General features: G+C 56.7%; 1 protein-coding gene across 1 annotated transcript in view; it reads right to left on the bottom strand.

Annotated features, from left to right (window-relative positions):
- Positions 1-23367, bottom strand: part of WDR1 (WD repeat domain 1) — a 36129-nt gene extending 12762 nt beyond the window's left edge. Inside the window, 7 exon segments of the mRNA XM_033106056.1 lie at positions 167-247; positions 629-706; positions 8270-8450; positions 9511-9658; positions 12824-12914; positions 22564-22685; positions 23128-23367. Of these exon segments, the coding sequence (XP_032961947.1) occupies positions 167-247; positions 629-706; positions 8270-8450; positions 9511-9658; positions 12824-12914; positions 22564-22685; positions 23128-23143 (717 nt within the window). The 5' untranslated portion in view covers positions 23144-23367.
- Between the last annotated feature and the right edge of the window lie 4628 nt (positions 23368-27995).

Here is a 27995-nt window from a genome sequence, read left to right as displayed (position 1 = left end):
GAACCAAGTGTCCAGGCCACGTCACCTTTTCTACGTGACCCTGCAGCTCTGGACCACCTCCCCTGCTTTAAAGCTTCTAATTGCAAAATCTGTTCAGATGACTGCAAACGCAGGTAGGGCCCGACCACAGCCAGAGAGCCGTCAGGAAGCACAAAGCCATACTCACAGCATAGATGCCCCCGTCGTGGGCCTTGCTCCCTCCCAGCGCACACACTTTCTCGCCCGTCTTCCCATCGTAGATGTATATCTTTCAGAAGATAAAAACGCATGTGGATTATCTGCGTATGTGTGGACGCTCTCAGCAGTTAGCACGCTAAATGAGCCCTTCCTTACCTTATCTGTCACTGCTGTCAGAGTTCCCAACTGTGACTCAAAAAAGGGGATGAATCTAAAAGGGTGCTGCCTGATTGAGTTCCGAGCTCCATTTAAAAGGAGACAGAGAGGCGTGTGTCCTGTGCTTTGGTGACAGCCCCGTGACCGGGCCTTGTTCCAGGAGGTGGGAAGGAGGGAGATTCCTAAGTTCTGCACACTGAGACTGGCTTAGCTAGTATGTCTGTCCCGAGCAGTCACAGGGGACAATCGGAGGAGCCCCCACCTCAGGGACCCCCAGCCCGGCCCCAGGCCTCACCTGGCCGTCAGCGCTGGCCGTGGCAAATCTGTTCCCATCGGGAGAGAATCGCACACAGTTGACGAAGCGGCTGTGGTCCTGTGGGAAAATGGATAGTCACCCACCTGATGACAGGAGGTTCAGGCAAGTTCTCTGAAATATATATACAACCTGTCGCAAACAGCTACTACTACGACTGTGAACTGCCGTCCACAGGAAGAACTCTGAGCTTAAACAAGTCCCCATTAGCTCCTGACTCAGCTGGGAGGCCCGGTGCAGCCTGCTGCCTCGGCCCAGGCCCATCTCTCTGCCTGGAAGGCCCTGTGGCCTCCAGCTAAGCCTCTCTCTGCTATGACGCGTTCCCTGAGCTGTGCAGGCAGAACCACACTCTTCCCTCTGTGCCCCTAAGCGAGCCTCAAGCCCCGAACCCTGAAGCTTCCTGCCTGCCAGGACCCTGAGGTCCCCTCCCTGAGTTCCCAGACCCGGCCCAGGCCCAGCACACAGCAGGTGGGCAAACTACTGAGGTTTTAAAGACATTAAGCAATGGAAATGAACTTCATGAGGAATAAGAATCTGAGTAGGTGAGAAAAGACCTCCAAAGGTGATTCCCTCACCTGAATAAATGAACTCACTGTTCCCTCAACCAAGAAGGGTTTGTGTCAGAGAACGATCCTCTAGAAACCCCACGTGCACAGCCGCCAGCACGCCTGGCTCCCGCCGCTCTCCCGCCCCAGTTGCAAGCACACATGGGAGTGTGGAGGGTTAGCTGCCCCCACGGGTATGGGCACTAACCTTCAGGACAAACAGACGCAGTGCACACCCCGCCTCCACAGTCCCCTCCAACGGGAAGCACTGACTTAATGTTAAACAGGAGGTGCTCGTGTGGAAGGACCTGCATGTGTCTGTTTAATGTTATGGGTTGAACTGGGACCCGAAAAGACTGAAGTCCTGGTACCTACGAATGTGACCTTATTTGCAAATAGGGTCTTTGCAGCTGTCATTAACCTAAGACGAGGTCACTAGGGTGGGCCCTACTCCAATGAATGGCAACCTTGTAAGAAGAGAGATGTGGACGTGGAGAGACACAGAGTGAAGACGGCCACGTGAAGAGGGAGACAGGAGCACCGGGGCTGTCAGAACTGCAAGGACAGACAGGAACCACAGGGAGCACGGCCTCCCGGCTTCCTCCGCTGCATGGATTCCTGCTGTCTGAGCTGCCCAGCTGCCAGTGCTGCCACGGCAGCCCTAGGGAACCAGCACACGTAACAGACACTGTCTGTGATGCACAAGGGAACTGTGCCTGTGACACTGATGAGGAAGTCCAGGCCGGGAGAGGAGTCGTGTGTGAGGCCCCCTGCAGGGTGCCCCAGAGCAGGGACCAGAGGAACCATGTCCCTGCAAAGTCCAACGGGAAGGGAGGGTCAGCAAAACACATGACGTTAGCAAGAATGGGGTTCCTCGGTGTAGGCAGAGCTCACCCCACAGAAGCACATGGTTTAGGTGGTGGCTCAAGGTCCCCGACCTGTCGAGACCCCAGGCCAGGTGCTCCCAGCACCCTCAGACTGAATCCTCTCTGGCCAGAAGAGATGCGACCCCAGAGCTCAGGTACAAAGCAAGCCTGGGCTTCCCACCTCTCACCAATTAAACCACTTCCCTCAACTGACAAGGTCAGAGGCAGCTGCAGCTCCATCTTGCTCTAGGACCCCTCCTAAGGGGTCATGTCCACCCACAGGGGGTCAGGCCAACACCTGGCCCTACAGCAGGAGCCAGGGGCACAGAGACCCTCCCAGCCCACTGAAGAAGAAGAAAGCTTCAGAACCCCAAGTACAGGACAACAGTGACTGACCACTGCTGACTTAGCTTGTTTTCCACGCGGGCATCACCAGCATCCATGACAAAGGCCAGCCCTTTGCCACCCACCCGCCTCCCAGCATGGAGGCTCGACGAGGCGCCACTGCGGCCCCTTCTGTGTCCCCGCTCAGCGGTGGGTTGTGCCCTTCTGGCTTCCTGTGTCCGCTCCCCGGTGGTAAGGCTGACACCCTTCTGTTGTACAGTGTGCATGCCATTTCCGGCAGTTCTAGGCACGTGCAGCTGGAGGTCACAGCTTCCCAGCAGGTGCAATCCACCCAACTGAACCAAACTGAAAATGAGCCAGCTTTCCATCTGGGCCCTTGGGCCCCTAATTGCTCAGCTTCTACCACTGCCACATGCCCACTGTCCTACCACCGAGGGGGCTGTGGCAGGAGACAACCAGGCCCCGAGAGGCTGGGCTGTGAGAAGCCGGCCTCCAGTTTCTCGTCCAGAGCTCTCGACTGCGCCGGCTCTGGGCTCTGGGCAGGAGGCTGGCAGGCCGGGGCCTTCTGGCGGGGAGTCACCCAGAGGTCAGATCCTTAACTCCTCAGGTCTCCTGCCACCACTCTGCTGTCCACTCGGGCTGTGGAGGAGCCAGCCACCCTCCACACGTCCCCTCAGGCCTCAGAACCTCCCCGTGGGGAGGATGGGCAGGCATAGCGCCCCCCTCCCCCCCCGTAGCCAGTTCCCTCGGCCAGACGAGATGTGGCCCAGAGCTACAGCTCCCCCGGGGCCCCAGTGACTGACCGAGGGCCAGGCAGACCAGGGAGGAAGGGCTCCCTGAGAAACGGGGTGCCGGAAGGGCTCAGCACAGAGGCAGATCTCGGGGCTGACGGGCTTGCCAGCCCTCTGCACGGCATCAGGAACCCGCTGTGAGCTAGAGAAACACTGAACCACGTTCACCGCGGCATAAACGGCAGTTTCACTGGTTCCCTGAGAGAAGTGGAGCGTCCTCCTAAACAAGCCCGGCTCCCAGAAGTCAGGATGCCCCCCTGAAAGGCCAGCCCCACGCACGCAGGCCCACGCCCGCCCACCTCTCCTCTGAGCGCCCGGCCTGTCTCTCTGGGACCGTTTCCTCAGGCACAGCCCTCAGCAGCCCCCGACGTCACAGGGACACGGCACGTGGCATGTGCGGCCGTGTCGGGTCTGTTGCCCCACCAGGGTGCCCCACCGCCAGCCCTAAAACAATGCAGGCTCCTGGGAGGGGCCCTGCTGGCCAGGGGTTAGTGGAGGCTGGACAGACAGAGAGACGCCCCCCAAGTACAGGGCGCTAGTGACTTTGGAAACTCCTCCCTGTCAGCTTTTTCTGCAATCTGAGCCAAGTGTTCAAATGAGCAGGAGACTGATGTCTGCTCCTGAAATAGCCCAGTTAAAGGGAGGCAGTATGAACAGCCCATTAACCAGAAGACGGAGGGCTAAAAATAGCCCATTCCACAGGCAGGTGATGCCAGAGGCCAGAGAAGGAATGGGTCTGGGGCAGCATCACGGGGGTTCAGACTCCGGAGCTTCCCATGGCGGCCCAGCCCTGCTGCCGCCTCCTGGGCCGGGGCTCCCAGCCCCTCCCCACCATCCCAGCGGGGTCACATCGTCCTGCAGGGCCACCCTCTGCTCTCAGGCTGTCCTGACGTGGAAGGTCCTGGGTGGCTGGTCTACTCCTGCCTGCCCTTCCGTCACAGCCAACACTCACTGAAGCTCCAAGAACCCCCACTGTCACGACGCGCTCACCACTACCTCCCCTCCCACCATCACCTCCCTCCCACCACTGAGAAAACCGTGGCGTGGAGCAATTAGGCAGCAAGTGATGCCTGAGTCCGTATCGCTGACAGGTACAGACCACTACTAGGCTCCAGGGCCTGACTCCAGGGTTCACGGGGACCAACCACTCAGCTCAGGCGTCCCGAGCCCTCCCTGGTCCCACTGGCTCCAGCTGTCCCCCATAAGCCGGGCTACTTCTAAGCCTCATGCTGAAACGTTCTGTGCCCAGCTCCTCATTACCTTGTCATGAGCTGGTGGAGGGAGAAACAGGCTGATGCCTGGGCTACCATCGCCTCCTCCCCGAGCACAGCACGTGACCCTGGCATCGGGGCTCTGCAAAGGGCTGGCACCCTGACCTGGAACGTGCCGCCTCCCACACCCGGCCTCCTCCTCACACTGCAGTTTCCACGTACGCGCCTCAAGGGGCAGCGTGGCCGAGAAGCATAGAGACACTCTCCGCTGGCCTCTTCTGCAGCCTGGACATACCTGCCCCGTCACACTTTCCCCTGGAGAAAGAGGGCCGGGTGAAGGGACAAAAGGCTTGTTCTAATCCTCGTGCCACTCACTGTACTCACTGTCCATGGGAGTGTGGCCAGGTCACTCACCTGCCCTCAGCCTCGGTTTGCTCAGGAGACAGGGAAGGTGACGAGACAAGGAGGCAGGGCCCCACCCTGCTGACCTCCCTGCTGCCCGCGTGACCATCACTACTGCACACAAAAAAGCAAGACTTTGAAAAGCAAGACCAGCAACACAAAAGGGAGGGCGAATGGCTAACGGTGAGGCCAGGGCATTCTGTGTGCCTAGCCAGGTCCAAAACGGGCATGTGATAAACATGAAAAACTGAAACTTCTTTTTCTGCCCTGTGCACGGGGCAGAAGGAAACGGAAAAAACCACCACCAGAAAAGCTTGTGTATTAGAGATCAAAATTTACTGACTGGCTAAGTAAGCAACACTTCTAGTAACAGCCGAGACTGAGGTTTCTGGTGTAACTCGCCTCCAACTGTTTGGAAGTGGGACGCCCCATTTAGAGCCAGCTGTGACGTGTAAACGCCATACACAGGTGGCAGGTGACAGCTTGTCGTGGAGCAGCTGGCCACCGGTGCCACGCCTCAGTGGAGAGACCAGCAGGGCCACCTCCACCACAGGTGTGCTCCAACTGCTCTCGGACACTTAGGCAGATGTGGCGGGACATTCCCAGTCCCAGGTCACACAGCCTCAGCTCGGACAAGCAGGCCTGGGGGTCAAACAATAATATATAATAATGCTCTAAGCCATTATTTGACTTGCCACAAACTATCTCACTGACCCGGGGCCTGAGCTGGGGACACAGCTCTCAGAGATGCCACAAGGCAGCCAGCTCGCTCCCCTGACAGGAGGAAGCAGGGGGCTAGGGAGGCACAGACACTTGCCCAAGGCGACAGTGGGCCAGGTGCGCAGACCAGGCAGGCAAAGACGCTCTGTGAGGCTGCGACTGCACATACCGTCTGTGACAGGGACATGCTTGGCGGGAAGAAATCCTCAAGGCAGAGGCAGGAGTAGGCAAGGTCCCACTTGCCTCCCTTTTCAGGACACCCTTTGGTCCTCATAGGGGACCCTTCGTCCCCCGAGTGCCAGTGCTGGAGGTGGAGACCGTGCTGCCCAAAGAACTCCGTCCCACGCTGGTCTCCTGTGATCCTGGAAGTCACCTTCCCGAGTCGCCCACCACATGTGAAATGTGGGTGGGTTTGGGGACAGGCTGGTGCTGGGGCCCACTCTAGGTGAAAGGCTCGTGCACCCCAGGTTCCTGAAGCCTCTTTAAAGCCCATTTCAGGTTTAGGCCAGCAAGGACTGAGGCTGGCCCGAGGGCCCGAGCGGGAGCCAAGGTCGAGCCATGACTCGGCTCCAGAGGAACCAGGAGTCTACACTCTCGGTCTGCACACAGGAGGAGCTGGTGCAAACCAGGAACTCCGAACAGAAAGGAAACGCTCGACCCCTCTGTGCTCCTCACACGTCCTTATCCTGTGGCCTTAATAAACGTGGTCAAGAGGAAGGTGGCAGGAGCTGGAACCTGGATGGGCGGGCAGCCCACTGCCTGTTCCTGCACACCACAGCGTCACCCCGGGGTTGTGAGGGCCCAGGGCACACACGCACAGAAAAGTCATCAACACCGTAAGAAGTCATTTCAGGCGGGTGTGGGGACCCGAGTGCCGTCCCGTCGCTTCTACACTAGACCAGCTGAGCCCGTCAGTCTTTGCCAGTGGAAGCCCAGGAACTCCCCACGGACACTCAGCTGCCCACCAGCATCTCACATCCTTCCCACGGGTCTGCGGGGCCAGCGGAGGACAGCCGCCATCACCGTTTCCCGGGACATCCAGATGCACGACCAGCCTGAAGGCCACAGAGCCTGCTGGCTGCAGCACTGGCTGCCACTCATGTCCCTTGGCTCACAGCCCTTCTGATCTCTATACAGAACCCATGCACGATGGGCTCCACAGGAAGACCTGCAGGTAAACTGTGAGCCCACCGTGGAGACAGGTGCGGGCTGGGCAAGCCTTTCTACCCAACACTCCTGGGCCGGGCCTGGTGGGGGTGGTTCTCAGGTTAGAAAGGAGAACAGAGACAGAAAGAGTATTGCAGCCATGTGAGCATGTGGAGCAGGTTGGCAGGATGGTGAGGGCACAGGCTGGACCTGACTCTGGGCTCCAATCCTGGCTCCTCGGGCTTTTACCTACAACTGCAAAGAGGAACTCATCCGTCCAGGGAAGGAAAGGGGCCCGCCCAGCCCCAGGCCAGTGGAACCGAACAGACGTGTGAGGGCTTGGGGAACGGGCATGGCTCGACCAGGACGGCCTCCTGTGGCTCTGGGACCTCTTACCCTCCTCCCTCCCCTTCTGGGTGCAGTTATCTGACTCATGACTCAGCCTGAGTCACTGCATTGCTGGGTCCCTGTCCTGACTCAGAAAACACCGACCACGAACCACAGGCTTCAGCAAAGCCACCGACAAGGCCCCAGAGGAGGAGGGCACGTCCCACGTGGCACATGCCACTCGGGCACCAGCCAGGCCCTGCTCAGTGGTCCCAGGACCAAATAAAGCCCGTCTCACTACTAACAGGGAGCCCTTGGAGACGCTGCTGGACCCGAGCCAAGATCTGCGTCTGAAAACTGCCCACCGTGCAAGGCCTGCCCTCTGGGAACCCACAGAGGCAGTGCCATCGCGCTTTGCAGCGACACCTTGCCTGCTGTTTATGACCTCCTGCATTGTCACACAGTTAACAGGCGTCCCCAGTGAGCCTCTTCCAGGACATTCTCTCATTTAGTCCTCGATGAGGTGGGACCCGGAACCGCTCTAGACCTATGCACTGTTCAAACTCATGGTGAAAACACTCTGATGCTGACGTCCCTCACACCCGTCTTGCAGATGGGAAAAGTGAGGCCTAGAGAGGGTCAGGGGTCAGGCCCTGTGCCAGTCAGGAGCATGTGCAGAACTGGAACTGAGACCACAAAGCCTTGACATTCCACCAGGCACCGAGACCAGGCATGTCCGGGCAAAACATCTAATTCTTCCCCTCGCCTGTCACTTCAAAGAGGTGCCCCTGCCCCCGTCATCTCTCCCAGGAAGGCACTGGGAACAAATGTGGATGTCCCTGGAAGCTCACCTCCTCTGTGACTTTGGTGGCTCAGCAGGTCTCAAGGTGGCACAACCAGAGAGCAGGCTGACGCCAGCCCTAGGCTCCCCTTTGCTAACAAGGCACCTTCCAAGCAGAATGCTTGCCGGTCACAGGGCTCGGAGAGGCTGCCTGCCCCATTCCAGAGTCCACACAGCTCCCAGCCAGAAGCCTGCGCAGGCCCCTCCTGCTGGGACACCCACACCATCCTAACTGGAGGCCCCAGGACTGGTGTGCTCTTCCACTTGTGTGTGGAGTGCCCCTGCGAGCCCTGCTTTCCACCTACACATTAATGGTGTGTGCCCGCGACCTCTCTGCCATCAACATCTAATGGGTCTACACCCTGCTGGCTTCACATGCCAACCTCAAAGTTAACCCTCAAACCATCTGACAGACAGAAGTCCACTTACGCCAATTGTAAACTTGAACTTGAAAGGTGGCCCCTCAAAGAATGCGGCGCAGTTATCGTCGCTGCCGGTTGCCAGCCGGTATGGCCTGCTCTGCTTGATGTCCACGCTGTTGATGACTTTGTTGTGTCCCGTGATCTCACCCACGGAAGAGCCACTGTCCCACAGGAAGACGGCGCCAAACCTTTACCAACGAGAGGAGTCACAGGAAAGAGACATCAGTCCTGGGAAGGCTGACGAGACTCGGGCAGCTGAGTGGCCAGTGCTCAAAGGAAGGGACTGGGCGCTGGCCGTGCAGCCCACACGCTCCACACAGTATTTGCCGAAAGCACAGAGAGCATGAGCCTTGAGAAGGACTGGGTGTCCATGTTTGTACGGCCGAGTGCCAACCAGCCTCCCACGTGGAAAGCCTCCCACCTTAGAAAGCGCCTGACAGGACCGGCCATAGGGCAGCATCCAGTTGGCTAATAGTTTTTACTGGGCGGGACCAGGACATACACCAGTTCCCATCCCCTCACTAGAAAGGAGATGATGCCTTGCTCTAGGCTGGCATTCAGTGCAAACGTATTGTTTTGGTTACCATTTACAACCAAATGCAAAAGGAATTAAGACCTACAGGAATGACTTGAAGTGATACCAACCAGAAGCCGGGTTGAACAGAGCCTCCCAGTAAGGGAGATAAAAGACGTGTGCCTGCCAGTGTGGGGCTGGACGAAAGCATGCATTTGGAAACCTGACTGCATTTGGAGTAAGAAAACCTGGGTTGCACTACTGACCCGCTGGTCACTAGACCCGTGAGTGTCACAGCCACCGAGGGCCGCCTACCCAGTGTCCAGCTGCCCCTTCTTCCTTAGTAAGGGGCGCTGGGGTGACGTGCCCAGCTACGTGTGGCCCTGTGGCAGCTGCTGGGAAGGACCTCCCTCACAGTCTGCCTTTCCTGCTTACTGCTGCCTGGGATGTGGCCTGAGGGCTGGAGTTCTAGGACTCGAGAGACAGAGAAAGAGGGCCTGGGCCCCGTGACCACCCCGAGGGGCTCACCACTGTTATGCCAAAGCCCACTCAGTGGCTCCCGCTGGTCACACCTTTGTAAAGGAGGCGGGAGGGCTCTGCACCTCTGGGGACTCACCGTACACTAGTCCCAGCTAGCACTGATGTCACTGCACACCCCCAACCCACCAGGGGCACCCCAGAAAGAGAGCAAAGCAGGGGACATGGGCAGGGAGGGGCCGAGGCCAGAGACTCACTTCTCCCTTCCTTCCCCGACCACTGCGATCCTCTTACTGTCTTCTGTCCAAGCAATGTCCTTGATCTTCCCCGCGAAAGGCTGATACTCGTACTTCAGGAGATGTTCCTTCTGCGTGGTATCCCAGATCCTCAGCTTCCCAGACACGTCTGCGGACACCATGGGGGGTGGGGGGGTGAGAGCCACGGTCACCCTGGGCCAGGGCCCCGTGGGGCCCACAGGCCTGCTGCAGGTGGCCGAGGCCGCAGCGGGAGGTGGGGCCTGTTTCAGGTGGGCAGTATCCAGCCTCTTGTTAATCAGAGCCTGCCGCCTCCACGAGGACCACTGCTGGGTCAGTGCCCCTCACGGGTGAGCACCAGATCACAAGGCCTGCAAACCCAAGACATCAGGCTGCAGACTCATTTGATGACGGTATTTGTTTCCTTGTAGGGGATCTAAATGGCACATGGGCCTTGGGCAACTTCCTTATCAGGCTGGAACTAAAGTTCTTCATTTGTACAGTGACACCCATCGCGCCTGGGCGTGCTGTAGTCCTAACAGAAACCAGGTGAAGCTGTGCAGCCCGGTGCATGCAGGTATGCGCGTGGTGGCCCCCACCTGGGGTCTGCAGACCCCGCTGCCTTGCAGTCCTTTGCCGGCGCCCCAGGCAACCAGCAGCCCCTCATTACAGCACAGCACACCCCACATCTCATGACTGAGGTGTGAGTAAGAGCCTTTGGGAGACAGGTGGGCGGGCACTGGGAGGAACTGTACTACAGACAGAACTTGATGCCACGCCTTGTAGCATCTGCCTCGGATTAGTGATAAAGTAACACCCCCTTTCCCTCCCTGCCACCACCTTGTTACCAAGTTCCAAGCACCAACTCTCACCCACCCCTTCCCACATGAGCACAGAATTTCCCCATTAGCAGAAAAAATGGAGCACTTTACATGAACTCTTGAGGCTTACACCCCTGGCCCAGAGCAGGCTGCCTCCCAGCAGATTAGCTGGTGCTGTGTTTCCAGGACCCCCGGCCCACGTTAGCACTTAACAAACTCTACAGCGGTTCTCTGAGAACAGCTCTTGTCCTGCTTACGTGGAGCCAAGTGAGGGGAGAGGCTGCACCGGCTCCACAAACGCGCTGCCCGGGGGCTCCGGGGTCTCAAACACCTACAGCTGGACGGCCAGTCATGCGGTCACGACTTGACAGGTGTCCGTCTAGCCCAGCCCTCAGTACGCCGTAGGCACTCCGTAGGAGGTGGTCCTAACTGTCAGTGAGCAGACACCTGGCACCCACAGCCCAGCTGGGGGACAGACAGGACGAATGCTAACATCCCCGTGAACAGCACAGGGGGCTCCCAGGGAGCCTCTGGTCCTCTCCAGGCGAGGTTCAGGAAAACTGCCTGGCATGTCACCCGAGGGGAGGTCCAAAGACGACCTGGACCTCGTTAAGTGGCTTTGCTGAACTGGCCAGTGGGGAAAGGAAGGGAAGCAGCAGATGGCAGCAGTGTCAGACAAGGAGCACCGTGTGTGGGGAAGGGCACGCGCACCCAGCAAACACCAGGCTGGGGTCCTCTGTGCTCAGGCCAGTCCTGGGGCGCCCCACCCTCTCACAGGATGCGCCCAGCTCGCCCACCTCCCTGGGCTCAGCAAGTGGCTCGCCTGTCGTTCCGGTCAGCTCACGCGCCATTCCCGCCAGGCAGCCCAGCCGTCCCCCCACCGCCTCCGCCCCCAGACCTCAGGCTCCTGAACTGAGCCCCGCAACACCCCGGGGCTGGATGAGGAGCCCAGGCCAGAGCAGAGGGCAGACCAGATGCTGAGTGCCACAGGTGCCAAGCCCCGTGCTAGGAGCTGGGGGCACGGCCCCTGCCTGAGGTCTCCAAGGGCACAGACAAGAAACACAGACATCCACTCACCCATCGCTTGCACAGGAAGAAGAGCACCACAGCGCAAGGGGACAGAGTGACTGGAGGGGCCGCTGCTCACACCGGCAGCGTGGCCGGGTCCCCTCCCATGCTCCTCCCTTGTGCAACCCGCACATCCTTCTCGGGGTGCGGGGCCCCCACTCCGGAAAGCTGCCTCTGCACAGCTGGGGGTGCCGCACCCCGACGTCGCCCTGCTTGGGGACCCAGGGCACTGAGCACGGGGCACAGACCCCAGCATCACAATGACCTGAGGAGACTGCCACCAGCAAAGGGAAATGGGCCCCACACCGAGAACCAGCACACGGCACTGTGTGTCCCCAAGGGCAGCCGGACTGTCCTGTTCAGGGCCGAGGGCCCAGCATGGGCTTTCTCACGCAACAAGCCTTCTAGAAGGTTCACTCGTTCAGCAGACGTGGACTAGTCAGACTTACAGGGACCTCAATACCCAGCAGAGGGCTGGAACCCCCCCTGGGAGTGAGTAGCGAGCTTCCCGAGGTCCTGGGACCCCAGCCCCACCCCAGCCCCACCAGGTACCAGGTACCTGAGGCAGAGAGCACATCCCCGCCCCACCACACTGTCTAGCCCAGGGCTCTCATCTCTGCAGTGAATGTTTTGCTGTCTTCACTGTACAAAGGATCAGAGCACTGGAAACGTGAACTGTGACTTCTACCCAAGAATACTGGGACTCGTGCAGCCCAAGACCCCCTTGGTTCCCCCACCGAATTAAGAAAATGTCAAATTAATCCTTTACTTCTGTGCACTGTGCTTTGCAGAAGTCTGCGCCAGCTTTCCTCACCGATTCTGCACGAGCACCCGAAGGCACTGATTTCTGTCTGGGTGATCACCCTGGCCTGGGGACACGGGACAGGGCAGGCCTGGGCTCGCCCGTGATTCAGCAGCCGGGCTCCCGGCTCATGGCACCAGCGCAGGCGTGCTGTGCCAAGCAGGCAGTGGGGGCCCTCACCACACATTTCTCTCCTGAGAAGATAGTTTTAAAAGGCACCAGGGCCAAATCTTGGGGCTTTAAATGAAGAGGCATTTTGCTGGCAAGCAGGGACAGGAAAAAAAATTCACAGAGCTAAAATAAATCACAGGATATAAATAAGAGCAAGTTTTACAGATGGAGTCAGAGGTCTAAACATGAAAACCAGCAAGTGCCCACTCCGCTGCATCCTGAGGCAGCCACCCACAAAGGTGTCTGTGTGGCCAGCCTCCCAAGAGCACTTCTACTGACCTGAGGCTGGAACCAGCTGGAAGGCTGCAAACCACCAACTTCTGGGATGGGGCTATCGGGTGGCTTATCCTTCCCTTGTCAGCCCCAACTGAAACGAATGACACCGCATCCACCTGCCACGCCCACCTCCCTCCCCCCCCCCAGGTGTGCACGAGGCACACACGCACACAGGTACCTCCAGAGGCGACGTAGAATCCGCTGGGCGCGTACTTGGCCACCACCACCTGATGAGCATGCTCCGTGTAGATGTCGGCGAGCGCTGGGTTCTGCAGGGAGGAGACCGAGTAAGCACACGGGACGCAGGCGCAGTCAGGGCCTTCCGCCCTCCCAGCTCGTGGAGGTGGGGGGAACAACACACACGAACGCAAACCCTTCATGAGGAAAACCCCGGAGGTGCACCCACCTGCCTATGTGCCTACTCCCCGCCGATCTCTGCCTGATGGAACGCTAGGTGACTCTAACTCTTTCTCTTTAGTCTATGAGGACCGAATTCGAGGTGATGTTCTTTCCCATGTATTGAAATATGCACATGAGACAGACATTTCCTTAAAAGAAGAAAATCTATGGCTCTAATTTTCTTCTGCTTGTGGAACTTGCCAGCTGCAGCTGTAGAATTCTTCAAGTCAGCTGTCTTCCAACTCCTCCAGAGCTGGTCTCCCCTGCTCAGAATCAGCCCTGTCCCAGGCTGCCATGTGGGGGACGACCCAAACAGAGCCCCTGGCTTTGAGGCCCTAGAACAGTGTGTCCACCACGGTGGGAGCCTCTCCTTGTCAAAACCTTCGTTTAGGAAATGTGGATTCCCCACTCCCTTTCCCCGCACAATCCAAGGCTGGCTGGACTCCGCAGCAAGAATGAGGGCCACATGTGGGACTAGAAGCATCTTTACTACTCAGAAGTAAGGTTTACTTTACTTAACATGGTTTCCTGAAAGTAGATCCTGGCACCTCCCCCCCCGGCCCCCACACAAACAACCAGGCCTTGGCACACTGAGCTGCTCTTGGTTTGTCCGGATTTGCAAGCTGAGCTTGCTTTCAGGAGGGAGTGAACCGGCCATGGAATCCCTGACGCTCGCTGTCCGCTTTCTACGAACCAAGTCGTCTCTGAAAAGAGGCAGCTTCCCACAGACGAAGTTCCAGCGAAGTCGCCCAGCTTTCCAGAAGCAGCCACTGCAGGCGCATCTAAACTGACCCCCAACTGCACCCCCACCTGTTCCGGCCACCTGGCAGTCTCCTCTCCCCCATCTCCTTAGAGGTCAGAGGCCTATGCTCTTCTCAGCCTCCCGCCACAGGAGCTCCACACCCCGTCCACCAGACTGCCACCACAAAGCACACCCGAGATACCAGCCACCTTCTGCCAATCCTGTTAGTCCCGAGTCTGTAAATGCTGTTCCCTCGGCCAGCAACGCCTCTCCCTGCCTGCTAACACCCACTTATCTATGCATCAGGCCTAACTGAAGAGCTGTGTCAAGGCTGTCTTCTCGTCTTCCCGCTTCCCTGTTTTCCAAGCATTCCACACACCCCGGAAGCAGCGACACTGTGGTCCCTCAGCTCCTAGAGTCCTTCTACTCCAGCTTTTCTGTGACCTATTTCATGTGCATTTGTTTCTCTCTTCAGGCATCACAGCAGTTAGCAAATAACAGGTGCTCAATAAATAATTGTTTCGGGGAAAAGAAAATTTCATAGACTTTCTCTTTCACCCAAGACTTGACATTTATTATGTGACATAGTAGGTGCTTACTATTAATATATGTTGTTCATAAATTAATCCATGTCGGAATAAACATTTGCTAATGAAATAAAAAAGATAGCTAGTATCCAAAAAAGAGAAAAAAGATATTATGAATGTCAGATAAGCAAATGAAAAGGAGCTCAATGTCATTAGTCTTTGGGAAATGCAAATTAAAACTCCAACAAGATACCACTTCATACCCACTGGAACCAGTAAAATTAAAACACTGATGCCACCAAATTTTGGCAGACGCAGACACACAGAAATGTTCAGGTATTGCTGGTGGGAATCCAAAACAGGCAGAAGACAGGCTGGTTATTTCTAGTCAAAGATACCATATGAAAACCTAGCAATTCAACTCCTAGGTAATTACCCAAGAGAAGTAAACGCACAAGTCCACAGAAAGTCACGTGCATCCGCATGGTCAGAGATGCTTTATCCATAACAGCCCCACCTGGAAACCACCCAGAGGTGTCCCGACTGGAGATGGAAAACTGCTGTGTCCACCCAGTGGGATCCGGGTCGGCAAGGAAGAGGCCCAGCTACTCCCAACAGCAGCAGCAGCAGCGATTCCCAAAAGCACCACACCAAGTAAAAAAGCCAACACAATGCACGGCCTTTTGTATGAAATTCTAGAAAAGGCAACCCTCAAGTGACAGGAAGCCGACGGGTCATTACCAGGGGCTGGGAGTGGAGGAGCCGACTGATGGCAGGGGGCCGAGGGGGCTTAGTGGAATGTCTGGAATGTTCTAGATTCTGGTTATGGTCGTGGTTCCAGGACTGTATGTGTCTGTCAAAGTTGTATATACTTCAAAGGAAGGGATTTTCTTACACCTTAATTCCATCTCCATAAACTCAGGTGCCTGGTATCCATGAAATGTCTGCCAAATCCAAACCGCTCCTGCCCAGGTTAGCCCTTCAGATTCTCAAGCTGTGACTGTGACAAGTCCCCTCACAAAAAAGCTGGCTAAAGCGGGCTGTGCACAGGCCACCATTAAGGGCCTTGACCTAGGGGTCTTACCCCCGACACAGCGGGCCCCATCAACCCGCTTACAGAGGAGAAAGCCATCCAGAGGGCAATTACCCGCCCACACTGGCACTCACAGCTAGGTGACCTTGTCCCCACCCTGCACTGCCTTTAAAAGGGTGGGCTCCATGGGTGCCCGGGGGGAGGGATGGAAGACAGTAGGCAATGGACCTGGGAGGAGATTCTGCCCTAAAAAGTCCTTCCCCTAAATGGGCAGGGCATCTGCAGGGCAGGCCACATGAAACCCCAAGGGTGCCCCTAGCAGGCTCGGCACCCGAGTCCTGGGCTGATGAGACATCATCCCTCTCGACTGTCTTCCAAACACAGCTGGCCCGCGGGGCCAGGAGGCTGCACAGGCGTGCCTGAGTCAGCGGCCGCCCCTCCCCAGGGCTCCGCACAGGGAGGCCTGCTACTAGAGGGAGAGGACACCTCCCCATCCCAGTGCCGGCGCAGTCCACGTCAGCCAGGCCTGGGTGGCTCCACGCCTTGACCTGACGCCCACTCCCGAGTCTCGTGGGGGCCAGCAGACCTCCCTACTGTCTCAGGGAAGGAAAGCAGGGGGTAGCAGCTGATTTGGGGAAGGGCTGTGAACCAGGGAAACGAGTCAGGGAGGGAAGGGAGCCAATTCTGGGAGCATGACTGCTGTGGCAGGGGCTCCCCTCCCGTGGGCCCCGGGGGACCTTCAGAACAGGGCTCCAGTTGTCCCAAGGGCTGCTGAGTCTGGGACATCCTTCCTGTGATGCCACAGGCGACACTAGCTCTTACAGTCAGAGGACAAGACACTACAGGCAGGAGCAGCCCTGGCAATGGCGGCCCTGTGGGCACCAAGCAGATGTGGGCAGAGGCTAACAGAGCCCACTAAACCTCCTGCTGCCCTGCCCCCCACTCTCCAGCCCAGGCTGCCCTGCCCCCTCTCTCCACCACACGCTGCCCTGCCCTGCCCCGCCCCGCCCTGCCTTCCCAACAGCTCCTCTTCCCACCATGGCCAGATTCCACCCAGCTCTTCCTTTGCCGCCTGGAGCCGTGATGTTATGCTCTCTTCCGAATTGCTCTCTACCTTCCATCAATCCACCAGTCCTTAGGTCCCAACTCTGATCACCCATCACTTCCTTGAAATCCTTCCCTCAGGAGCTGCAGGGCCTGCCCCTCTGCCTCCCCGCTTCCTAGACCCCCCATGGCCGTTGACCCAGCCAAGGCCCCTTCATTCCCAGGGCCCACCTCAAGGTGAGAACAGGACCGGCCCCCATGCCACGTCCCACAAGGTGTCCCCTGCTGAGCTCAGGGCCCAGCACAGGGCCTGGCGGGGGGCGCTGGGTGACTTAGTTGAGGGAGGGGCAGAGCTCAGGGCTCTGAGACTCTGGGAGAAGCTCCAAAATGCTGCCCTCACCCCTGGGAGGCCAGAGAGCCACACCAGACAGGAAAGACGTGAGCATGCTCCAGCCTCACCGTTGGGGGTGGGTTCAAGGCCCAGCAAACCAAACTCCCCAGCAGCTTCCGACCACCTGCCCGGCCTGTGGGGACTGGCCGCAGCACAGAAGGGGGGATTCCTTAAACACTGCTTCCCTGGCAGGTCTAACTGAGCCACCCCTGCGCTCCCCAAGGCTTTCACACTCCTTTTGTCCTCAGTCTCCATGCTGAGGGGTCAGAGGTGACCTCGCCATTCGACAGGTAAGGTTCAGTGAGGGCCCAGGTCAGAGGGTAGGGCAGCTCTTCCCTCGGCTCCTGGCCCACTGCGACCCAATGGGCACGTGAGGAGGCGGGAAGGCCTCCAGCGCCAACCAGCGTGGAAGCTGTGCGACAGCAGTGCAGGGACCGCTGCGCTTCGGTAGCTGCTGGGGCCCTAAAACAGTCTGGGGCGTCCTCTGACCAAGGAGAGTGAGCGTGACCTTCCAGGACTGTTTCCTGGCTTTCTAAATACTCCTGGTTCTGCAAGCACTCACTGCTAGCTGGACCTGTGTAGTAACGATTTGTAAATCTGCAGGGCCCCCTGTCCATCGGAGACGAAAGGCCAGCTACCCAGCTCCGAAGCGCTCCACAAACCTGTGCTTTCAGACGGGCGGGTCTGAACCCAGGGCCAGCCCCTACCACGCTGCCTCAAAGACGGCAAGACTGCACCCAGTATGGTCCCTTCATTCCTCCAAAGACGTCCCACATCTCTGGGCTGGCCCTGGGCCCAGCAGTGAATGAAGGACTTTACATAAATGGCGCCCAGCCTACGAAGGAGCCAGTGAGCACCAACCACCCCGCCCAACCATCACCCAGAGGAATGGAGCCCCAACTTAGGATCCCAAGTCCTCATCTCTCCTCCCTCAAATCACTACGTTGTGACACTCTTCCCTTTATCTGCCTTGGTCTGGAATGTCTTCCCTCCTACCCAATTCCCAATGACACTGAATTATCTCCTAACACCCAGGCAAAGGCCACCTCCTCCAAGAAGCCCTTTCCCTGATGCTCCAAGCAGGCAATCATCTCTCCCAGCCCTGAAAGCCTTTTCCTTCCTGCCTGTCATCTCAGCGCCTTCCCAATAAAGCAAAGCACGCCTTGGCACAGGCGCCTCGAGGGCTGCCTGCATGGCCCTGGGCAGACCCGTAGCCCACTGGACGCTGCCACCTCCCTTCCTGTCCTCCGCTTTCCCTCTGCCTGCCCAGGGCCGACTGACGAGTCAAGAGGGAAGACTTGGGGGGGTGCTGCTCCCCGGTTCACTTCCCAGCACCTCCCAGGACTTCAGTGCCCTTGTCTCTAAAAAGACAACGTAGTATCACCCAACAGGGAGGGTGTGACGACAAAGGCAGACCATGCACTTGTCACAGTCCAGGCAACCCCATAGGGACACTTGTGAATTAACTCCGTTAAATCTCACCCTGACCCCATAATAACATTATTCTTACAGATGTGGGAACTGAACTGAATGAGACAAGAGCACGGCCACTGCTGGCCCAAAATGTGCCCATCAGAGACCAGCTGGGACGCCAGAGGAGAAGCGCAGGGTCACATGCAGGACGAGAACCAGTCCGTGCTCCCAAAGATCAGGGGCGGACCTGGAGTGCACATGATGGGCTGTTCAGATCGAGTCCATGGTTGGGGAACTGGCCTTTTCTGGCTAAGCGCCCGGGGAAGCAGAGGGAGGGCCTGTGCAGACCTAGAAGCCAGCCGAGCAAAGCTTGGGACCCAGGTGATTCTAAGGGCCACATCACCACGAAGCAGGGAGACTCCAGCACTGAGACTGCAGAAGTAAAGAGGTCCTTTCCACTCCCGGGTCTACAAGTCATCTGTACTCAGCCCACGTTCCAAAGCTCGGGACTGGGCGGGGATCTCAGTGGGCATCTCCAACCATTCCAACCTCCACGAACCATCCAGAAACATGACCACCTCTCTGCTGGCCTCAAGCATGAGGATGCCACCTTTTTTTTTACCTCAAAGGCTTTGCTCTCTCTCCACACCTCCATCAACAAGGTATGAAATGTACCAAAACCACCTTGCAGGAGTCCATAACGGTGCTCAGAGGACACAAGTCAAACTTCTTCCAACCTCAGTGCACGTGGTTCCGTCTAGATTCTCCCCATCTCTGCCGTCTGTCTCAATCCTCTTCCTGGGGAACTCTTACTCATCCTCCAAAACCCAACGCTAACATGCCCTAGCTCCAGAAGCCTTCCCTGATACTCGGTGGCAGGGATGGTTCTTCCCTCTTGTTCCCACGTCAGTCAGGACACTCTTCTATTCAAGTGCTTAACCCCGTGCATTAGAATGTTACATATCAAGGTTCTTCAATCGCTACTGACGTCCTGTGCATTGTAGGATATTTGGCACCAGCACACTAGGCAGCAGTAGCACAAGTGTCCTCAGACATTGCCAAGTATGCCTCAGAGGGTGGCGGCAAAGCTGCCTGTCCCTGAGAACCACTGATTTCAACCTTGGTCACTGGCTACAATCAGAGCTCAGCAGGACGGGGGCTGAATGTGTGTGCAAAACATCCAGAAGCCAGGACTGGCTGTACCTGCCCACGAGCACGGGCCGAATGATGTGCTGATCCCTAATTGTCATCCTGCCTCAAATCTAAGATGCAGAATTGTGTTTCTACTGCAGATTCAATCGTACCTTTTTCCCAACAACAAGACCTAGCTGGACAATCGGCTCTAATGTGTCTTTTGGAGCAAAAATTAATAGAAGACCCGGTCTTATTTTACTGTAAGACTGGGTCTTATATAGTAAAACATGGCTGGGTCTTCTATTAATTTTTGCTCCAAAAGACGCATTAGAGCTGATTGTCCGGCTAGGTCTTGTTTTCGGGGAAACACGTTATCATTGGCTGCCTAACCTCTGAATGGTGCTGGTGCCCACTGCACCAGGCCTGAGATCTGGAGTAGGACTGCCTGACCACCTACCTGAGCCCTGCACACCTGTGCCGCCGGCCCCCCTCACACCGAGTTCCAGCCCTGACCATCTCTCCAGCCCCTGACACTCTGCAGCACCCTCTCGCCACCCGCACTTCACCTGACTGGCACCAGCGACCCTCCAGGGCTCTTCCCAGAGCCCGCAGGCACGCAGAGCCTCCTGTGGTGAGCGCCCACAGCACCTCTGCTTCCTCTGTGCCAGTCCTGACTCAGGTTCCTGACAGCGGTTTTCTCCGCTAGACTGCAAGCACTGAGGACAGGCTCTGATGAACGTCGCCTGGAGCTGAGCGTGCGGTGTGAGCCAGACGGCGAGGCCCATCAGCCACAGTAAGGGAGAGCAAAGCAGCAACTGGTCTCCTGTTTTAACATAACCAGTCCCGTGTGGTGCCGAGAACAGACCGGAGCAGCCAGGGTGCCAGCAGGGAGACCAGTGTGGGCTATGGGCTGTTTGCTTGGGTTTTTTTTTTTTTTTAAATCCAGGATGGTGGCTTGAATGAGCGTGGAAGCAGAGAAGTAGTGAAAACTTGTCAGACTTTCAAGTAACTTTGAATGCAGAGTCAATAGGATTCCGTGAAGAATTAAACACGGCATGGAAGAGAATGGGGGAGACAAGTCCAAGGTCTGGGGCCTGAACGGCTGCAGATACTGCATTGCTGTTCCTGGGGAAGGACACATGGAGACCCCGATGTGCACTGGGCATGTGAAGTACGAGATGCCAACCAGACGTCTGCTGGGCATCCCACGCTCTGGTCCCCACCTCCCCTCCCTGTCCGCTCCTCTCCCCGAGCCTGTACTCGAACCCACCATCTTCTCTCCTAGTCCCTAAATGTTGAGGATCCTTGTCTGTGTCACTGGAGTCCTCGGCCCTAAAATTAATCCTGCCACCTTTACTGGGGTACCAACAGCCCACCAATCCAACAAGAGCCTACTGCCCAATTTACATCAGAACAGGGAGGGTGAGTCCAGCAGCACCACAGGCTGTCCTGGCCCTGCAGCAACTTACAAATAGGAGGGCAGGGGAAGCAGATGTGCCCTCAGAAGAGAATGGGAGACTCTGGGGTACTGGTAAAAATAAAGACCTCAGAAGAACGAGCAGTATGGGTTTCACGAGTCAGGGACCGCCTCCTGCAGAAGGGTGCTTGTCAGCGGCCACAAATAGCTTTGCCACTGGAACCAGCTCATTATCAGCTTTCACCTCACTGAGCCTCACGCCCCTTCAGAGGGATGGGCTGCAGTGAGAACCGTGTCTCACAGAACCACACACAGTAGGTACTTCACGAGGGCCGTGTCTGGAAGTGAAGGTAAACGGCCACCACACGTGCCTGCCTTCGAGTGGTCCAGTCTGCATCCCTGAGATGCCGCTGTGCATTTTATGTGCCCAACTACAAGTGAGTACCTACTTAGGGCCATCCCAACTGTTCTCCCACTTTCAGGCTCCCCCTCTGGACACCCCTGGATCTTTACGGTCTCAGTCCTTGGTGGTGCTTCCCTCACTCCTAGTGAGGCCGGATCAGCTTTCTAGGGATCCGTGAGACTAGCAGAGCAGCTGTTAGCACCTTCAAAGCACATTCACACCCACCCACTTCCTCAGCTGAGGTGCCCCGCAAGCCTCAGCAGGGCAGAAACTGCCCGAGCTCCATCTTCCAGCACAGGAACAACGGCACTGGCTGGCTGCACCAGAGAGATGGGGGCAGAGCCAGCAGCACCTCAGACCCTGCACAGGCCTCTCTTGTTACAGACACGGAAGCCGAGGCCCACAGAGCCCCTTTATTCCCTCAGCGAGTTGTGAGGTTCCTTAGAGCAAGCACGTCTGATCAATGACAATCCCCACCCACCAAGCTAGTCACAACAGATGGGAATTTAAGTTGACACCCTTGGGGAGCATCACCAAGCAAAATCATCCACCTACACACTGCACAAGGTGAAACCCCAAGCCCAGCTCAAGGCAACCCCCTACCCCAATGGTCCTGCTGGCACCTCCAGTTTCCATCCCCCATTCCATCACTCAGGTCGGGCAAGGAAAAGATTTCAGCACACAATCCTGGCAGGGGGGAGACTGACAAGCAGCCCGTGTCACTTCAATAATCACAAAAGAGCAACAGGAATTTGCAAGGATTTCCTAAGGAATTGGCTCTAGAAGCATTCTCAGCCTGGGTACAGGATGCCTGTGCCACTGATTCATGGGAATTAACCGGTTCCTGGTTTTGCACTGGGGCGCGGACCTGCAGGAGGAAGTGAGTCTGGGGTGTAGAGGTCTGGGTCTGAGTCGGGGCTCAGCCACACTAGGAGACCCTGGGTTAATGATTAAACATAAATACCACTTACCAAGCGCTGGGTGCGTGCCAGGCATGCTGGGCTGGAGGGATGCATCATCCCACTCAGGGGGCAGGGCAGCCAGGGGAAGTGGGGGGAGCCTCATCTCACCATCTCCATTTTAGAGATGAGGAAACTAGGGCTCAGAGGCCCAAGTCACCCACCACCCCAAGGTCAAGCTGCAACTGACCGCCTGTCTGCTCTCCCAAATCCAGAGCCCTTACGCTTAGGAACGGAATCAATCTGAGCCTCAGTTTCCCCATGAAGAAAAAGAACCGGGCTCAGATAAACTTGAAACAGTCTTTCCGGGCTTTGGGGTGTGATTCCCCAGGCGGAGGGGGCGTGGCGTCCTCTCCCTCCCCGAGCCACAGGGCCAGAACTGGACCGGAGCAGGGGAAACCACCTAAGGTGCGCAGGGGCCCAGCCGGCGCCTCGCGGGGGTAAGGGGATACTCACGTCGATGTTCCTTAGGATGACGCACTTCCCATTGGTGTAAAGAAAATTATTGCCCTTGGGGTCGCCGCCGATGATTTTGGAGACGCCCCTCTCCACCTGGGGGAGGCTGGCGAACACCTTCTCTGCGGAGACACAAACGCGGCGAGGCATGTTAGGGGTGGCCCCCACCTCGGTCCCCGGCTGGGCTGAGGAAGGAGGGGAGGGAGGAGAGCAGAGGCCCAGGACCGGTCTCAGCCGGTCACCTGTTGCCTCCACCCGGAGGGGTGGCCGCCACTCTGAAGGAGCGCAGGGGACCGCGCGACTTCCTGGTCCACGATCCCGGCCGGGCCCTTCGGGGACGCAGAAGCTGCACCGGGCCCGGGCCGAAACGCCAACTTTGCTTCCCTCCACGGGGCTGGATCGCCGCCGGTAGCCCCCGAGGGCGGCGGGGCGCTCCCCGACCTGCGCCCGTAGCCCCCGCCCCCCGCGCCCCGAGACTCGGGCGAGCCGCCCACGCCCCGACGATGGCCGAAGGGTCCAGCAGCGCGGGCGCCCACCCCGGGGGCACCGGGGCGCGGCACTTACTGATCTCGTACGGCATCCTCGCCCACTTGTTACCGCGCCGCGCTCTCCAAGACCCTCGGGGCCGCCCGCGCCGCAAACCAGACGGGCCGAGACCGAGTCGGGGACAGGGACCGAAAGGCGGCGCCGGGCGTGCCGGGCGCGGAGGGGGCGGTCCGAGGCTGGGGCTCCGAGGTCCGCTCGCGCCCTGCCCTGCGCGTTGCCGCTGCGGACGCACCGAACCCGGAAGCGCGGCCCCGCGCGCGGCTCGCCCCCAGCTTTGACCATATATAGTCAAGCGCTCAGCTCGGCGCTGCGGCCCTGGCGAGCCTGCGCGGACCTGGCCGCGCCCCTCCCCCCACGCGGGGCCCGCCCGGACGCCCCGCCTCCGGAAGTGGCGTCACCACGCGGCCCTGTGAAAGGACGGCGTGGGCGGCGCTTGGCCTGCGAGCGGTCCCAGGAGCGGATGGGCGAGGGGCATATAAGGGCGGCGGGTCGGAAGCGGCGTGGTCTGCGCCCGCGTGCTCTGTCTGAAGTTTGGGGTGCGCGCTGTGGTGGGGGTTTTGGGGAGGCCTTTTTCCTGCCTGAGTTTGCGTAGCCCGCGTCCCCGGCCGTTAGCTTCCGGCCTTGTGGGCGCCGGGTGTTCGCAGGAGCTGCGAGGCGGCCGCTCGGGGTTTGCAAAAAAAACCGAAGTGCTTTTTCTTTTACTTTCTTTCTTTCTTCCTTTCTTTTTGTAAAAGCATGAAAAAGCTTTTTGAAAAAGCATTAAGTGGGAGTCGCTTTTCCTCTGAAACAACTGCTGGCCTCGGGAACTTGGGGGGTGTGTCTTGCGGGGCCCGAGCTCTCAAAACTGTCTTAGAAAAAGCTAAGTGGCCAAGAAGAGCCAGGGCAGCGGCTGTAGGTCCTGCGAGAACCGGGGCTTCCTTCCTGCTCAAGAAAGCAGAAGGAAAAAGGGAACTTTTGTAATATCGAGGTGTAGGGGCTCGTAGAGAGGGGAAAAACGGGCTCCAAAGGGTTGGTTTGCGTTTCTCCTTTCCGTGGGGTCTCACTATCTTTCTCTCTCACTTGGCAGGGGAACGGTAAATGGGAGAAGACGTAAAGCACCTGTGGGCACGGCAAGGTTTTCTAGCTTGGGCTTCAAACGTTTGAGTGATTCTTGACTTTCTAAGCTAATAGGAAATTCTGTTGGCTCTGTTTCTCGAAACGTATCCAGGTTAATAATTTGCCTCCTTGGCTGTTATTCTTGCAGAACCCAGCCGGGAAGGTTCACTTGGGTTATTATTGCAAGTGTATCCTATCTGGCCTCTTAGTTTGTGCTCCTCCTCTGCCCCACCTTCCTCTCTATTTTCCCTATTGCAGCCTGAGTTTCTTTTAGATTGAAAGTCAAATCTCACTGTTCCTCAGCTTAAAACCTATAGGGACTCCAGGCCTCTCAAAGGAAAAGCTAAAGTCCCTGAAATGGGTTCCACGAGACTCCATCTACACTATTCTGTCCTCAGCTGTCCCCTCCCTTACTTGCTTTCTCTGGCAAGCTGACCGTGGTGCTCCAGGAAGCACCCTCGTTGCTCCTGCCTGGAGGCCTCTGACATCTTCTACCTGAAATTAGTTACATCCAAAAGTACCGAAATGTTCCAGTGTCAATTTCTTGATGAGCGACACCTGACTACCTTATTTTAAATTGCAACCTCCCAGCCCTTGCAAATACTTCTGATACTCCCTTCCCTGCCTTAGCTAATCAGAGTGGGTCCCTGGCACATGGTAGATGCTCAAATGGCTGCCCTAGCACTCCAAATGCAGTCTCAATCAAGATTCAATAGATAATGAAAGTAGTTTTGTGAACCGGGGGACCCTAGAACTGGTTTTGTGCAAAATGGGGCGATTCCTAAAGCAGAAATGCAAAACACCCGTGGTCTACAAATGGACACTAACTGTTCTGAGGCTAGGATTTAACGATCAGGCCTTAATGGACAGGCTAAGAGCAGCTGTGCCAACTTAAGTTCACCCATAGGGCACTTACGTGATGGAAAAACTGGTGTGAAAGTAAAACTAAGGCACCAACCTCAAGCTCTTGCAAGCTGGTAACGCGTATGCATGTGCATGGTCTTGTGGGATTTAATGCAAACTTGGGTAAACCGTCCCCAAACCCCTGGCAGGTTGCTAGGCTCTGCGGCTTACTCTTGGCTTAAGAGGAAGTTATATGTTGGTCTGGGGCCTTAAGCTTGGGACGGGGATGCTGTTTGTGATAAATCATAAGTATGTCTACAGACAACATGACTTGGCAGGCAGTTGCTGGGGTTGCCAGGAAGGGGAGGAGGGGTACCAGGGCGTTACTCCTATGTGGGGTGAGCTGTGTTTGGTTGTCTCAGCTGTAAGGGCTCAGTAACCCCTGAGTGGGGCCAGCTGTCCCTAGCTGTGGTTCCAGTACTTTTCCTTGGGTTTTCCTACTCCCCAGCTAGACCTTCCTTGATACAGCCTCATCTAACAGGGTGCCTTCTGTCTCTGGTGGGGACCCTGTAAGTTCTCTACCCCAGTAGCTCATTGCTCTAGCCCAGCCACTTAGCACCTCACTTCTGTCACCAACTGCCTCCTGGGTACCTCTGTGGGAATGTTGAATGCCAGTCCCTTCAACAGAATTCTCAAACTATACTGAAGTAGTATTTGTTAAGTATTCACTCCTATGCCTGCTGGATTAATTGATCTGCACCCTCCCCCGCACCCTTGGGAAAGAAACATCATGGGAAAGGGGTTTTCCAACACTTAGCGAAATGCCCACCGGGTGAGACAAATCAAGCGGCTGATTGGCAGCCTAGAGGCATGAGTAATGACAGCTTCACCTGAATTGGTATTGAAATCCCAAGCGTAAATTAGTCTCTCGAAAACATCCTGCTTGGCGCAACGCCATGAACAAGTCTTCCTTGAGGAAAAGTCCTGGGCTGGCTTTGGGTAAACTGGTTGCGGTTACTTGGGTTGGATGACTTGGGCCAAACCCTTAGATTGGCTTTAGGTCTGTGTACCAGGCCTTCTGGTTTCCCCTTGAGGGAGGGAACGGGTTTCAGGTCAGTTCTGCCAAATGCTTTCTAGTGAAATGAGGGCTAAGGATACCTGGCTCTATCGGAATCCACCTCACCCTGAGAGTGCTTAGTCTCAGCCCTTGTTTCGTCTTCCATAAATGGGAACGTATGTGAGGCTCCTGCTCTGGAGCTTCCGGGGAGGAGCAGAGAAGCAGATGAGCAGAGAAAAAGACAAGGCAAGGAGTTGTGAACTTCTCTCCAAGGCCCACAAACCTACTTGCGCCTTGTAACCCTCATGTTCTCATGTCCAAGCTCAGAGGAAAGGGATCTCCTTCTTGTTTGTTCAGGTGTGTCAGGCACCTGCAAAGGGCTCTGTGCCAGGAGCAAGGTGGGCACTGCCTCTCTGGGAGCTCCCGGTTGGACTAGTCGATGTCCTGGAATGGATGTCTGCCGTGGGGAACCTTTGCTGTCCCTGGCCCTGCTCCCTCTGGGAATCAGTCTGTTTTCTGGGCCCTTCCCTGTAGCTTGTAAACAAGTTCAGCTAAGCCACATTAAGGACTGCCTTTAAAGTGTTCCTGGACTAGATCACCTCCATCTCTACTACCTTGAGCCAGGCTTCCTACCATCACCTCCACTTTGCACCATGAGCAGCCTCCCACTTCCAAATTCCCAGAGACTCTATCCCGGTTGGGTCATCCACAGTTCACCTAACCATGAAGTGGGGGGCGGGGAGTAGGTTGCATGGGGCAGACTTAGCTACCAGGTACCCACCTGGTGACCTTGGAAATCTGGGCTGGGGCTTGGGGCTTTCATACTAGAAGGGAGAACTGAGGTCTGGGCCATCCCCCCAAAGCTCTCTACTGCTTTTGTCCTTCGTGCCTTTGTCAAAGAGGATTGATAACGCAAAATCCTGGCCTGCCTTTGTTACCCTATACAAAAGTATTCACAACTGTTGTGTAAGTTATTCCAAAGCAAGTGCAAGTGAATCACCTCCAACTGAGTGCACGCTGTTGCTGGGCCCCTCCGTGGGCTGCTCAATTGAGAACAAGTGTATTTAACAGGGGCCAATGGGGCCCTGCACTTTGCAAACAGGAATATCTAACACCTGTACCCAGTGCTTGAAGAGTTTTCAGACCCCTGCAAGCTGTGGGACCTTGTGCATAAGTTACTTTCCCATTTGAGGTTCTCTCCAGCAGATGTACCTCCAAGAGGAGGACTATGTAGCTCTGCATAGCTTCAGACCAGTTTTAATCTGGTTCAGGGAATATATCTACTCAAACTACTGACCGGTTTGTTTAAACCGTTGTATCACAGGCAGCTAGACCTGCACTATCTGAGCCTTGGAAGGTCCGGGTGATGGTTAATTGGCTGGAGCCAGCAAACCTGCTTTGAGACTCGGACCTAAGCCTGTGTGCTGGGCTGCTATGCTCATCCCTCCACAGAACGGTCTCCTGCCCTTTTCATTTTGCACAAAACTTCAGTGAGTGAAACCATACGGTTTTGTCTGTCCTTTTCCATGTGACTTACTCCACTTAGCATAATACCCTCAGGATCCAACCATGTTGTTATAAATAACAAATGAAGAAAAAAACAGTCTCCTATATACAGATGACAGAACAGTGGTTAGTGGAGGGAAAGGGAGATGGAGGGAGAGTTGGGTAAAGGGGTCAAATATATGGTAACGGAAGAAAACTAGACTTTATATAATTTTACTTTATTAACCAGTGTTACCTCAGTACATTTTTCAAGTCTCAAAACCTCCTGTGAGCTATAAAACAAACGCAGTGCTTCTGCTTTTCCTAGCTGCCTGGTGAAGTGGCGGCCTGAGGACAGGGGAAGGGGCCTTCATCTCAGCCTCCCTGAGAAGAGAGCTTCTCTCTA

This window comes from Rhinolophus ferrumequinum, chromosome 5 (genome assembly GCF_004115265.2).
Source record: "Rhinolophus ferrumequinum isolate MPI-CBG mRhiFer1 chromosome 5, mRhiFer1_v1.p, whole genome shotgun sequence".
In the NCBI taxonomy this organism is placed as follows: domain Eukaryota; kingdom Metazoa; phylum Chordata; class Mammalia; order Chiroptera; family Rhinolophidae; genus Rhinolophus; species Rhinolophus ferrumequinum.
This window is presented reverse-complemented; position numbering and strand designations above follow the sequence as displayed.